We start from the raw sequence: 15,224 nt of genomic DNA on the forward strand, positions 1-15,224 counted from the left end.
AGAACCCTTAATCTCCAGCGGAAAGGTCCTTACATTCCCTGGATGTTAGGAGGGTGTTGAAATTTTATCTGGATAAGACCAAAGGTATTCGTAGGTCAGACCAATTGTTTATCAATTATGGATCGGTCAGGACGGGTCTTGCGACCTCCAAGCAGTCCATCTCTAGGTGGATTGTGTCCTGCATACAACTGTGTTACCAGAAAGCTAATAAGACCTTAGGAGGTAAGCCTAAGGCTCATTCCACCAGGGGCAAAGCTGCCACGACAGCCTTGCTCCGTAATGTGCAGATTGCAGAAATTTGCAAGGCCGCCACTTGGAAGTCGGTTCATACCTTTGCTAAGCATTACTGTCTGGACACTGATGCCAGGGCAGATGCTCAGGTTGGACTTTGTTCGCACAATAGGGGTGTTGATTTCTTTCTCCACCGCCGTTTTGGTGTGGGGATGGGCTTGCCATTCTATTCACTAGATTATGACTATACACAGAGATCCCCTACTACAGAAGGAGTAGTTTGTCCTGAAACTCCAGTTCTGTAGTAGGGGTATCTCTGTTATAGTCATAAGCGCCCGCCCTCCTCCCCGGTGGAGAGATATTCATGTAAGGAATGCTACAGGTCTGGCGTGTTACGCCTTCAAAAAGAACTGAAAGTAAAAGGGACCTGCATTGCATTCTGGGATACTGTGAAGTACTGGAAAGTTCTCTTAAAGGCACAGTATCCTGTTTTGAGCCACATAATGGCAGCCTATGGGGCTTGTCTGTCCATGTCTTCCTCTTTATCATTCCAGAGGGTTTTTGCTGAAGGCAAGGGAAATCTGGACAGGCTTTGCTGTTTGTGGATTTTTGGTGGAATTTCTAGTTGAAGTACTGGACAGTATAGCCTGTTTATAGGCTGCATTATATGTCTTTCAATTCAATCTTAAGTGTCTGTGCAGTTCTGCATTTTTTCGACAATTTAAGATTATTTTTGATTGCTCCGGGGACCACGCACATGGGCGGGACTATTCACTAGATTATGACTATAACAGAGATACCCCTACTACAGAACTGGAGTTACAGGACAGAAACTACTCCTTCCACTCCAGAGCAAACGTTGGCTCATGCCATGCCCATGTCTTGCTATGCGATAATTAAGATGCAACCTCCAACTTTAGAGATTGCCAGCCTCTTCCTCAATGCCAATACTGCCAGAGGCTGGAAACTCTGTTTTGCTCTTATTCAGACATTCTTCAAGGGCACCAGAATGGTCCATAGGATGAGGAGGAGGCTTACAACATGCTTTCCCCTCATTATATTGATGCTGGACTATACCTGGATTTCCAAGAAACAGTGTCCTAGAAATTTCTGAAGCCGTATTTGAATCTCTTCCAGGGCTCCTCAGTGAGGTGAGTGCCTCTTTTGTGGAGCGGCAGAAGTACTAGACCTCCAACTACTGACTATAGAAACGGAAATGTAGAAGTTTGGAACTGCTATCACAAGGCCACATTAAAGGGCAGAAGGGCTCAAACAGACACCCTAATGACGTTGTAGTCTAATCCATGTTTGGCTTACCTAGTTCACAGACCAACCTATGGAGACCCATCCTTCGGACTCTAAACCCAGCCCTTGAGAGCTTGGTCTTACAAACTTCTACAATGCATCTGTAAGGCATTTCCTTTTGCACTGTCTGACCAGGTACTTGCAAAGGATTTGCCCAATGACCTGCAGGTATCCCTTAAGGACATGCCTTATGATGGCCCCAAACTTGTCGAGAGAATGGTTGACTGCTCTGGAGCATTTTAGACCTCCCCATTACAGCCTAATCTTCATTTATTCTCACAGGCTTGTCAATTCCACCAACAGTACAGTTTGCACATCTTATCTGAAAGAGACTATTCGGTATAGATGCCTTACCTTCAAATTACCCCCGGCATCAGACTCGATCTGGAGAATTTTTCTTCAGCAGTACCCCTGAGCGTCAGTAGGTGGCGTCTGTTTACTCCACGTTCGTCGTTTGTGTCGTGATGGCTGGAATGATGTCTCGGTATCTACTTAGACGCCGCCCCTGCGCGCTGACGTCGGTTCTTTTTTTTTTTTCCACGCCAGCCAGCCCAGATCCAGATCCAGATCCAGAGAGAGCAGTACCCTTAGTTTTTTTTTACTAAAGTTTTTTTCGACTTTTCGTCGATTTCTTCTTTTTTAGAGTCGTTCGACTCCTGGTGAAATGGAGGTCACATCGTCGGACTGGCTTCAAACCTTGTGGCTCCTGTCACGAGTTGATGTTCGGTTGGGTCACTAGCCGACGTCGACCCCGGCCTCCACTTCGACATGGTCACAAAGCCAGGCTGGCACCAGTACCAGTGCCAACAAATACTTTTTTACCTCTGTTCTATCCTGGTGTTCCTTATCGCCCTGAGTGGTAGCCAGAGGAAGGTGAGGAGGACTGGGAGGGGTCTATTGACCCTCTAGTAGACCAGTTAAAAGAGCCCGACTGGAGAGAGGAACTGGGTGAGGCCAGTTTATGTTTGTTTTTTGCAATTTTTATAGCGCACAACTACCCGGAGGTGTCTCGGCGCTTGTATACAGAACGTTAGCTAAGGCTGAAATTTAATGTGAGAACAACCAGGTTTTTAATTTCTTCCTAAAGCTGATAAGCATTGGGGCCAATTTGATGTGAAGGGGAAGTGCGTTCCAAAGTTTGGCTGTGGAGATCGTGAAGCATCTGTCACCCCAGTTGGCCTTTTTTGTTCGTTGAACTTTAAGCAAATGAGCTGAGGAGGAACGGAGCGTTCTTGAATCTTCAATCGGGCAGAGGGCATCTTTGAGAAACTGTGGGCCTAAGTTGTTAGTGGCTTTGTAGGCAATGCACAGTGCCTTAAACTTTGTTCCGGCTCCTGACTGGCAGCCAGTGCTGTTGTTGGATATACGGGGAGATGGAAGTGAACTTAGGGATGCCCAGTAGGATTCTGGCTCAGGCATTCTGAACTAGCTGAAGCCTGTTAAGGATTATTTCCTGGGCGTTCAGAAGAAGGGCGTTACAATAATCTGTTTTGGAAAAAACCAAAGTGCTGATTAGGGTTTTGCTGGCTGAAGTGGGAAGGTAGGGCAGAAGTTTTTTGATTTTTTTCAGGGTGAAGAAGGATGAGGAGACCGCGGAGTTGACATGATGATAGAAGGTCATTTTATTGTCAAACGTGATTCCAAGGTTACGAACCTTAGTGACAGGTTCTGGTGGAGATCCCATCTCAGTTGGCCACCATTGAGGGGACCAAGTGGGTTCTAGTTTCCCGAATGTCATCACCTCTGTCTAGTCAGAGTTTAATTTGAGACAGTTTGATGACATCCAGGAGCTGATTGCCAACATTCCTTTTTGAAAGTTTGCGGAAACTGTCGCTCCGTTGTTGTGTACGGATAACACCAATTGGGTGTCGTCGGCATAGGTCTTGAGGGCAATGCCGTAGGATTTAATCACCCTCGCTAAGTCCGAAACAAATGTTAAACAGTGTCGGACTTAGCGAAGAGCCCTGTGGTACTCCGCAAGGAAGGGTGAAAGTATGGGAGGTGAAAGGGCCCATTTTTACTGTCTGTGAGCGGTTAGCTAGGAAGGAGGCGAGGAGTTCTCTGGCCTTGTTCTGAATGCCTATTGCTGAGACACGGTCGATCAGGGTGGCATGATCGACTGTATCAAAGGCTGCAGAGATCCAGCAGTATTAATACTGCCACTCCTCCTTTGTCCAATGTCATCCTTATTTCGTCTGCCGCTTTTATTAAAGCAGTTACAGTTCCATGTCCCTGTCTAAACCCAAATTGGGTATTGTCCAGTAAGTTGTTATTGTCTATGAATTTGGAAAGTTGTATATTCATAGATTTCTCAAACACTTGTGATGGAAAGGAAAGGCAAGCAATGGGACGATAACTAGCTGGGAGAAGAGGATCAAGAGTGGTTTTTTTTAAAAGTGGCTTAATAATGGCCTCTTTCCAAACGGAGGGGTATAAGCCGGTGGTGAACATAGGATTGCAAATGTTCGTCAAAGCGGGGGAAATGGCTTCTGGAATGAGATTGAGAATGGCAGGAGGGCAAGGATCTGAGGGCGATCCAGATTTAATGCCGGAAATTAGACGTCGGACTTGCTCCTCCGTGGCTACTTCGAAAACCGAGAAAATAGGAGCCTTAGTGGGCGGGGATTGGTTGGTAGTGGGGGAAGATTTAAAGGTGAATGCTGAGAAAATAGAAGTGACTTTATCTTTAAAGAAATTGGCAAGGGAATTGCAGAGGGCTTGAGATACGTCGGGGCGAGGAGCAGGGGGGTTAGAAAGTTGAGTAACCACTTGAAATAATTCTCTTGCAGAATTTTTTGCCTGATTGATTTGGGAGGTGTAGTAAATGGTTTTTTCAGAGGCGATGAGATCTTTATATTTGGAGAGGGAGCTTCTGTATGTGATTTTATCAGAAGGGTTGTAATAGCGGCGCCAATGTCTCTCCACATTTCTGCAGTGTTGTCTCTGAAGACGTAGGGATTCCGTGAACCAAGGGGCCGAAGGGAATTTTTTACTGCGTTGGGAAGTTTTTAAAGGTGCTAGTTTGTGGCAAGCCGTGTCTAGGCTGTTGAGGTAGTTACTGGAGGCTAGTGAAGGGTCTGGTTCAGTTGTGGTGATGCTGTCAGACAGCATAGAAGCGAGATGAGATGCATTGATGTTTTTCCAGTCTCTGGAGGAGATGGGAGAAGATGATAAAATAAATGATGAAGGGGTTTTGAGTGTTATGGAGAAGCAGACTGCCAAGTGATCCGTCCAGATAAGAGGGATCACGTCTGAAATCGAGACATGCGGATTGCTGGTGAATATCCCATCTAGGGTATGGCCGGCTTTGTGTGTAGGCTGATTAACAGTTTGCTGAAGGCCGGCTGCTAATAGATCGTTAGTGCGATGGTGTCAGGGTCACAGATGGATTCAAGATGGAAATTGAAGTCTCCCAGTATCGTGAAGTGTGGAGCTCCAGCTGTGACCTCAATTATGTTGTTAAGGTTGTTGAGGAATTTAGATCTGGACCCAGGGGGGCGGTAGAGTAACATGCCTACAAATGATTGGTTGCCAGAGAGGCTGATTGAAAAAGAGAAGGCTTCGCAATCCTTGTAGTTAAGATCGGTGATTTTGACTTTGAGGCGGTCCCTGTAGATGATGGCTATCCCTCCAACCTGTCTTTTGATTCTGTCTAATCTGTGCACGCAGTAATTATCGGGGGTGGCTGCTTTAAAATCCGGGCCTAAGGAGTCATCACCCCAAGTCTCGGTAATGATTAAGAGGTCAAGGTTATGTGATTCAATAAATTCTGAGATTTCGGTTTTATGTTTGGGAACGGATACATCCCCAAACGATGGCATGCTTTCTCCCCCCACCTTGACTACGGAGGAGGGAGTCTCCTAAGCTGTGGTGTTGTGTAGGGCGGCTGAGGCCTTGGGCCTAGAGCTACCTACGGTGGCAGTCAAGACTAAACGTCTGGCTGAGGTGCTTCAACCAGCAGCAGCATCTTCGGATCCCCTGCTACCTTTCAATGAGGCCCTCACACACATCCTTCTGGGCACCTGTTCCAAGCCCAGCACAGGGGCTCCTGTGGATAGGATCATTGCCTGAAACCACCGCTCTGCCTCTGGGGACCACACTTTCCTCTCCCAACACCCTACCCCTGAGAGGTTGGTGGTCCTCCCCCACTGGCACAATATCACGTCAGACAGGTGGGTTTTGCAGATAGTCTGCCGGGGCTACTCCCTCCCCTTCGCGACTAACCCTCCCTCCATGCCATCTGCTTTACATCACACGTCGGAGGATCACTTGGCCCTTCTTCGTCACAAAGTTGAGGCTTTCCTGGCTAAGGGAACCATTGAGCGAGTCGCTGTGCCAGAAGTAGGTTGTGTTTGTTATTCCCACTACTTCCTGATATCCAAGAAGGACAAAGGCCTGCGCCCTCTCTTGGATCTCAGGGACGTCAACCGCTTCACCCGGAAGGAGAAGTTCAAAATGTTGACATTGACTCAGGTTCTGTCTGCCCTCTACCTGGAGAGTGGATGGTAGCGTTGGACTTGCAGGACCCCTATTTTCACATTGCGTCCACCTGCTCACCAGCGTTACCTACGGTTCACGGTAGGCCACAAGCATTTTCAGTTCACCATGCTCCCTGTTGGACCCGGCCTCGTGGCGTGGTCCTCTCTGATCCCCGCAACCCAAGAACTACTGGTGAACCTGACCCCAGCCCGCCCAGAACTGTACACGACCCCTCTACACCGGACCTGAGCCGATCTCCAGACCGCGTGCCTGCACCCGTGCACGTGACCATCAGACTCCATGTTTGGCCACACCGGCCGGCCGCCTTCTTCCCTTTCGGCAGCTCTTGGCCGACCCTGGCTGCAGACAGGCGTGCGCGTCCGGCGCGCCCGGACCCGCCCGGGGGGTGAAGGACCCACCAAGTACCCGAAACCAAGACTTCAATCACACCTCCGGCCTCCTCCCAAGAAACTGGTTCCCCTCACACCTCTGAACTGTCCCTGGGGGCTGGTTTCGATCACACCTTTGGCCTAGCGAGCTGGCTCCAAACCTTGATGGGCGTCTGGGAATCCCTGGACGCACGGTCCAAAGCATCAAAGAACCAGCCGCCCAGACAAACGGCCGCCTGACCCTCGGACCACCGGCCCCCTGCCTATGAGGGTCCGGACATCAAGGGGCCCCTGAACTATAAGACAGCCTGCCTCACATCCAGCTGGCAGTTGTATCCTGGAAAGAAAGCCCTGCTGATCTGATCACGGCTGACCTTGAGGAGAACAGACTCTGACCCACCGAGCCCTGCTGACGCTGTCGCGGCTCGTCCTCGAAGCTACGGAACTGAACCACCGAGCCCTGCTGACGCTGTCGCGGCTCCCTCTCGAAGAAAAAGACTGGAACCACCGAGCCCTGCTGACGCGGCTCTTCCTCGAAGAGAAAATCTTGAACCATCGGAGCCCTGCTGACCTCGTCGCGGCCCACTCTTGAGAACAAGAGACTCTTGCTACCATCCGGAGCCCTGCTGACACTGTTGCGGCTCCTGCTGAACTACGAGCACTACGGTGCACTCCGGATCGAGCCCTGCTGACCTCATCGCGGCTTGAGGAGCCCTCTGGTCTGGCTGGACCATCGACGCTACCATCACGACTACCTTGAACCGAAGCGAGTAGAACAGCAAGTACCATCGCCAGCCTCCGTACCCCCCAGTTCGAGGATTGAGAACTGTGCGCAGGGTATGCTACGTACTGGCCGGCCCTTGAGACTGTCCCGCTTCCCCGTTCCCTTATGTTACGAGACTTTCACGATCCCTCGAACGCTGTATATTGCTACCTTTTCACCTTTGATAAAGTTCATACTTGATAGAGATCCACGGTGTGGTGTCCGTTCGTAAGTGTGGTGTGCCGACAGTGTGTATGATCAGTCCTCCCCAGTGGGGACCCTCCCTCGATAAGACTCGGCAGGAATTGTGGGAGAGGAGGGTCTCGGGTGGTTCGGAGAGCAATCTCGACCCCTAAGGTCGCCCCCTTCCAACACTCCCCTTTGATGGCGGTGGTCGCAGCTCATCTGTGCAGATCAGGGGCTCCAGTCTTACCCTATCCCGATGACTCGCTGTTGAAGGCAAGTTCGCCCCGGCTGTCGTCTCCCATCTCCAGACTACGGCGGACCTCCCTCATTCGCTGATGTTCACTTTCAACGTGCCAAAGTTGCACCTGATTCCCTCTCAGAAGGTCCTTTTCCTCGTGGCGGTTCTGGACACAGCGCAGTTTTGGGCTTATCCTCCCAAACAACGAGTCCGGGATATTCCAGCTATGATTACGATCTTTCAGCCTCTATCCCGGGTTTTGGTCAGAATGACCCTGAAGCTGCTGGGTCTCAACTTCCTACATCCTACTGGTGGATCATGCCAGGTGGTGTAGTGTAGTTCCTATTTTCCCAATAGGCCCTGCGCATTGGATTAACAAACAGTAGTATCGACGTAGAAGTGCGGATCTTCCAGGCCTCCACTGACTATGCTAAACTTAATTGGGTTTGTTACCAACTAGCTCAGAGGTCACTGGAAACTTTCTTGACTGAATAGGAAGTGATCAGCTTCCCTGGCACAGCCAAGAAGGGATTCAGTTTTCCAACAACCGTGCAACATGACAACTTTGCTCCTCAGATCAAGAGTCAATCTCTAGGGTCGTGTGAACAATAGACAGTTATTTTACTCAGTCAGTGGTTGTGCAGTTTACTTTCACAATATGTAGAGAATAGAGAGACGGGCGTTTTCAATAAAGGGTAACATTTATTGAACAGTCTTTCTTCTCGTACAAGAGAAATGAATTGCCACAATTGCAAGACTTGTTATTATAAAAAGTACGTACAGTAAAAGGAGTATTGCGAAATACCGTAAAAGCATTGATATGGTTTCTTAGCCATACAATGGTTTAAAATGAATAAAACATATATACATTCATATATACATTAGGCTAAAATACTCAACTGGTGCTTCTAACTACGCCTACCCCAGTGTACCTGACCTAAGCCTAATACTTGGGAGGGGAGTAAGTAAGTAGCTTTAAGTTAAGTTGGTTTTGCCAAGGTTTGCTTCAAGAATTCTCTCTAAGGGTTTAGTCAACACCATACCTCTGGAATAGAATGATGGAGGTCTGGTATCTCCTTCAGGGGGTCGATATCCCAGTCACCCGCAAGGGTAGACTAGAAACGCCGGATTTCTCTGCAGGAGAAAAGACAGCGTCTCTCTCAGCGCGTCGAGGAGGAGGAGGAGAGGCAGCGTCCGCGGGCAGCTTGCATCTGCTGGGCTCTTGCAGGGGGACGCCTGTTCAGCTCCTAAGTTCACCACACCATCGTTTGCTCGTTAGCAGCGATAGCAGTAGCGATAGCAGCTATGGTATCATCAGCATAACAGCAGCTTCGTCAGCAGCGATGGCTTTAAGACAGCTAGCAGCATCAGCGAAAACAACAACAGCCTTTGCTTAAGGCAACGTTGGTAATATTTATACCTGAAAGGTGCCTTGTTTGACGTAAGTTTTTGGACATAAGACGTCAATAAAGATGTCACTAGGAAGTGATCGTCTATCAGTGCTCATTAGAGTTCTATTACTAATCAAAACACAGCAAGCGGGGATTTCCAGGTTGCTGAGTTTTTATCTTGTTGAAGAACTCGGAGTGTTAATCTAGGAATCTTAGATAGTAACTTCTGCTATGTCATTGCACTAATTGGTTGCAAAGGAAGTGGTAGAGAAAGCGATTCTGAAATGTGGCTCTGTTCGTGTGAGGCCAGAGACGAGTTTCTGAATATTGCACTTGAACGGTTATGCCAATATAGGGAATAAATGGATTTATAGCCGAATAGGGGCATAAGGTCACAGTATCGATCAGGGTCCTAGATTAGAACGCGACAGTGGCATTTGTGGGCTCTGTAGTGGGCCCTGAAGTGCCAGTGGGCACTGCATCAGGGGAATCTTTCTGATTGTGTCCAGATCTCGGAGGGCATTGCACACCAATTGCAGTGGTGGCTAGCAAACCAGGATTGTGTCAACAGCAGATCCCTCTCCCTTCCCCAACCAGAGTTCACAGTGGTGACAGATGCCCCACTTCTGGGGTGGGGCGGCCATATGGGGGAGGCGGAGATCAGAGGCTTCTGGTCTCCGGTGGAGTCCGGTCTGTGTATCAACCTTCTGGAGCTCTGGGCAATTTGTCTTGCACTGAAGGCATTCCTTCCTTCTGTCAAAGGAAGAGTATTGCAGGTGTTCATGGGCAACACCACCACCATGTGGTATTGCAACAAACAGGGCAGGGTGGGGGTCGTGGACCCTCTGTCATGAGGCCCTTCATTTCTGGAAGTGGCTAGAACATCTGGGCATGTCTCTAGTTGTTTAATACCTGGCGGGTTCCCTGAACGCCAGGGCGGACTAACTCATCCGCTGGTGCATTATAGATCACGAATGGCGTCTTCACTCGGAGGTGGTGCAAGTTCTCTTTCAACGGTGGGGAGAGCCTTGGTAGATCTATTTGCCACCGAAAAGAACGCGCAATGTCTGCCGTTCTGTGCGTTGGAATTTCCAAGGCGACGCTTTTCATTGCAAGTGGAGTTGTCGTCTTCTATACGCCGTTCCGCCTATTCCACTTCTGCCCAGAGTGCTGAAGAAGATCAAGCGAGACCGGGCCCAAGTAATTCTTGTGGCTCTGGACTGAACAAGAAAAGTTTGGTATCCTGAGCTCATGAACATGGCCATTGATCCTCTGATCAGACTGCCCTTTCGGGAGGATCATCTGATGCAGCAGCAGGGGACTGTCCTCCACCCGAACCTGTCCAACCTCCACCTCTTTGCGTGGAGATTGAGCGGCAACAGTAGACAGTTTCGATGTTCCTCCTGAAGTCTGTAACGTTATCTTGGCAGCCCAGGTGTCTCTCCACCAAAACAGGATAAGCCTGTAGATGGAACAAATTTGTGGCATGGTACACAGCAAAGGCTGTGGATCCCCTTTCTGCCACTCATTCGGAGGTTCTCCTCTTCATTCTTTCTTTGGCCGAGAAGGGCTCTGCTCTGGGCGCTTTTAAATGCCATCTTTCAGCCATTTCAGCCTTTCTTCACCTTCCTGATTAGCCTTCTCTTTTCAAGTCTCCCATTGTAAATTGCTTCTTTAAGGGCATTATCCACTTATTTCCTCCTGTTCGTTTCATAATGCCCCAGTGGGACTTGAACATTGTTTTGACTTAGCTTATGTGCGCTCCTTTCGAGCCACTACACAATTGTTCTCTCAGACTCGTGACTCTCAAAACTGCATTCTTAGTTGCCATCACCTTTGCTCATAGGGTCAGTGAAATTCAAGCTCTTTCTTCTAAACCTCCTTTCCTGGCTGTTCATCCTACAAGGTTGTCCTTCGCACTAGGCCTTCTTTTCTCCCCAAAGTGGTTACCTCTTTTCACAGAGGGCAGACCATCACCTTGCCCACCTTCTTCCCGCCCCCATATACTTCTAAAGAGGAGGAGAGGCTCCACCGTCTGGATCCAAAACGTGCTCTTTAATTTTATCTGAATCGCACAAAGCTTTTCCGGGTTGATGATCAACTCTTTGTTGGCGCTGATAAAGGTCGGGCCGTGCAGAAACGAACCATCTCTCAATGGCTTGTTCTCTGCATTCAAATGTGCTATTCTCTGGCGAAAAAGGAACCTCCATTGGGGTTGCACGCTCATTCCACCAGGGCGACGGCAGCCACTGCTGCTTTGGGACATAGTCCCCCTTAATGACACCTGCCAGGCAGCCACGTAGGTATCATTATACGTGGTCACCAAAAACAATACAGGCATTTGTAAAGCACACAGCTACCTCCGGAGAGGTGTCCCGGTGCTGGGGGCCGTCGGGAACAAGGTGCTGGGCTAACCTTCCACCGGTGATCGAACCGCGAGCCCCCGTGGTCTGGAATCAGCCACCCTGGCGTCTGTACCACACTACTTCCCTAACACTACTACCTGGATAGCCACGTCTGGAGAGACTGCTTCTTTGGCTGTTCAGTTCTCCAGGACTTTCTGGTGTGAACTTGGTTTGCAGACCCACCTCCGGGGTTGGTATTGCTGGGGTATCTAGTCTAAGGTAAGGAATCTTTAAGTAATAGTCTCTTTCAGATGAACAAGTTACTTACCTTGGGTAACAATATATCTCTAAGAGACATATATTAGTTATAGATTCCTCACTGCCCCATCCATCCTCCCCGTTCTGCGAACTGACTTCTAGAGTGAGGGACTCCCTTTCAGGACCCTAGTTGATGCACTAGTGGTCAGTGTCTTGCATGGCTCTGCTCTTCTGGCATGGAATGTCGTGTAAAGAACTGACGTCGGTACGCAGGAGCAGTGTCTTAAGTAGATACTGCAATATCATTCCGGGGGTGACGACACCAATGACGAACGCGGAGTTGAGTGGCGCCACCAACCGACGCACAGGGGTACTGCTGAAGAAAAATTCTCTGTATCCAGTTTTGACGTCTGGGGGCAATTTTAAGGTAATGAATCTATAGCTAATATATGTCTCTTACAGATATATCGTTACCAAAGGTAAGTAAGTTCAATAGGCTGTGGTAGTAACAAAGGTCTTGGACATCACCAGTGACTGTAATCTTCCTCCTCTCCTGCTGCGGCAGTGGCCAGTGACCTTTGAGTTCTCCTTCCATGGTCTTGCTCAGCTGGTAGGAGGCAGAATTCAATCTTTCCTACCCACTTGTAGGGAGATAACATCAGATCAATAGGTTATGCTCTGCCCCTTGAATTCCACATGTTTTTTTCTCAAACTTCAGCAGACCATCCCACCATCCTTCGCCAGAAAGTTCATTTGCTTTTGGCAAAGGAAGTCATAAGAGTCCCAGACACAATGGATGGCGAGGGGCTTTTTTCCCCACTATTTCTTGGTACCAAGAAAGATGGAGGATTCTCTCTAGACTCTTTCTCGCAGAAAGACAAATTGAAGATGCGGACTTCAGCCAGGGCCTTTCCGACCTGGATCGAGGGGATCAGATGATGTCCTTGGACCTGCAGGACGTAATTCACTGCATGCTGCTACCTTAGGTTTGTAGTGGGTACAGAGTATTTTCCAATTTGTTGTTCTACCGTTCAGCCTCACCCCTGCCTTTGTGTTTGCGCATATGAGGGCACTAATCGCAACCAATCTTTACAGGTCAGTGAACAATGCATTCCCTTTCATCGGTGAGTAGTTGCTGACAGAAGACTCGCTGCAGTCAGTAGCCTTGGTTACGCTCTTAATGGTGGAACTTTATCTAACTGCAGATTTTTCATCACCTTTCCCCCCCCCCCTCTATGTTTAGTGGAATGAACTCCTCAATGATTCTCAAAAGATGCAAAGCTAAATTTGGCACACTTTCACCACCAATCTGTCATGGCTGAGGGTTTCGGAAAAGTTCAAGAGAAACTGATGACAATGCGCAGGTTTTGGGCCTATATCTGTCGCTATATCTTCCCTTTCAGAGGTGGTGTGATGACGCCGCAATGTTCCATGCTGGAGCAGTTGCTTCAAAAATCTGGATCCAGTCCGGAGCTTGGGGATATTCGCGAGGTGATTTATCTGGCATGTACACCAGAAATAGCTTTATTAAAGGTAAGTAACTTGTTCCTTCAATCTACCAATCCACTGCTAAGAATACATGCAGGGTCCCAAATTATACCTAGCATAAGCTCGAGCCTCTCCTTCACCAACTACTACATAAAACATGAAGCCTTTTATTTAATATTTCAGATCTGTTGTCTTTATTTCTGTAATGCTGCAAAATGAAGCAAACCGACCTGATATGCAGTCGCAATCTGGAAAACTAAATCTGTTTGAAGCAACTAGGAACCACTTAAAAGCATTTCTTTGTCCAATGTATCTGAAAATTGCATCTCTTTCTGATTTCAGTCTGAATCTGGCTATGGATCAGAAACAAGCTTACGACGACATGGCTCTGTGGCATCTCTTGTATCTGGAGCAAGCGGGTACTCTGCTACATCTACCTCGTCATTCAAGGTTAGTGAAAAACTTATCCAGTCATTTTATTTCTCTCGATGTATCTGTGTTTTTTTTTTATTTTGTGTGTAATACGGTAGAAGCACTATTGTTTATCTTGTTAGTTTTGCCCCAAATGTTAGTCATATTAAGTGACCTTTAAATTTTGAGTTAAGAAGTTCAGAATTGATATATCAAATCGTGTCAAAGCTATTAGAAAATGGTGTGCTTTTATGTATTTTTTTTTCACATGCCAAAAATGTTATTTCATTCCATTGTTGAAGCCAATGTGGAAAAGGACAAATCAGAGCATTTTAAGTCAAGCTTGTTTGTTGTAACCGTCAGTTGCAGAATTGTTTAATCAGTAGTTCCCAAATGTTTTGGAATCTTGACTCTATTTTTAGAGTGACCAACATTCGCGGCCTACCTACCTTTAATAGACGTGAGGCGAGGCGATTTTTCAAATGTATCTAAAGCTTAGTATGATGGTGCATTGTCCTTCAGAGAAAGCACATTTTCCATTGAATGAGCCACTAACTTTGCACAGGCATTCAGTTTTATTGATAGAACGATTGACATATGACAGTGTGAAATCGGGTTTCTATGAATATTTATCATTAGTACATAACCAAGTATCGTGCATTGATTTGTTTTGCTCCTATTAAAATCTCTGTCTCCAGCACACTTAAGAATTACAGAAGAAATCTGCTTCATTTTTGCTTTCCTAACTGCTGAATGCATATAGTTAATTTACAGGCATTTAAATGTTGTGTTGCGAATACACGGCATCCCCTGGACTCCTTCAAGATTTTCACATAATTCACTTAAAAAACACTCTCACTTTGCTGTCGGAGAAAGAAATGTAAACACATATACTACAGCAATTTATGAGAAGACCTAGCCTGACATTTGACCTGTCTTTGAAGCACTGCAGGTAAATGTGACAAGTTAAACAAAGAATTCAAAGGCATCCATGTGTATTGCTCCTACTTTCCTGACCCACGGTTTGGGAAACCCTGAATTTATAGTAAAATGTTCTAGCTTCTTATGCCACAATGCACGCAAAAATCCATCAGGTGGCGGAGGCCAAGTTGTTTCTGACTAAGCTTCGCAAGGCCTAAACTGTCTATTTCCAGAAGGCAAGACACGTGTAAAGAGAGATTTCTTTTAAGACCTTCCCATTAAAAAAAACCCCACAAAAGCACCCTAGGTAGGTGAAGTTCTCTTCTTCCTCGAGGAAATGATCCCATTCCCATGTCAGTTAGGAGTTGCGATGATGTTATCTAGCACTGATCGCCTCCATGTCTGATTAAAATCCTTAACACCGAGCCAGAGTTTCGGGTCCATCAGCCTACTTTTGCTGACCCTGCACAATTGAACTGTTCCCCAATCCCACCCTTCCTCCCCGGAAGACGCTGCAACCTGCCACGGTGCCATCTACTGTTCAGTTGGAACACCATTCGGTGACCAGCAAACTAAGACTGCTCTCAGAACAGTCAGCGTCCGGAGGTAATTATCTGTGTGGCAAGGGAAAATATGGAGGCAATCTAGAATCATGCTCCCTGGATAGAGCACCTACCCGGGGCTTAGACATTTGCCAGGATGGAGGAGATTTTCAGTTCCGATCACGAAGTCCTTGCAGTGCCAATAGTGCTGTACAGAGGATGATTCGAAAGGCAGATAATGGCCTTCCTTATTATAATACTACTGTTGGCTTGCATC

The 15,224-nt window shown here is 47.6% G+C and overlaps 1 protein-coding gene across 2 annotated transcripts in view; it reads left to right on the plus strand.

The window, feature by feature from the left end:
- CERT1 (ceramide transporter 1) overlaps positions 1-15,224 on the plus strand; it is an 881,084-nt gene that overhangs the window by 290,586 nt on the left and 575,274 nt on the right. For both annotated transcript variants that reach the window (XM_086960766.1, XM_086960767.1), the window contains exon 4: positions 13,416-13,523. In XM_086960766.1, the coding sequence (XP_086816892.1) occupies positions 13,416-13,523 (108 nt within the window). The remainder of the gene's footprint in view (positions 1-13,415; positions 13,524-15,224) is intronic.

Source organism: Lissotriton vulgaris, chromosome 3_1 (assembly GCF_964263255.1).
Source record: "Lissotriton vulgaris chromosome 3_1, aLisVul1.2, whole genome shotgun sequence".
NCBI classification, from domain to species: Eukaryota; Metazoa; Chordata; class Amphibia; order Caudata; family Salamandridae; genus Lissotriton; species Lissotriton vulgaris.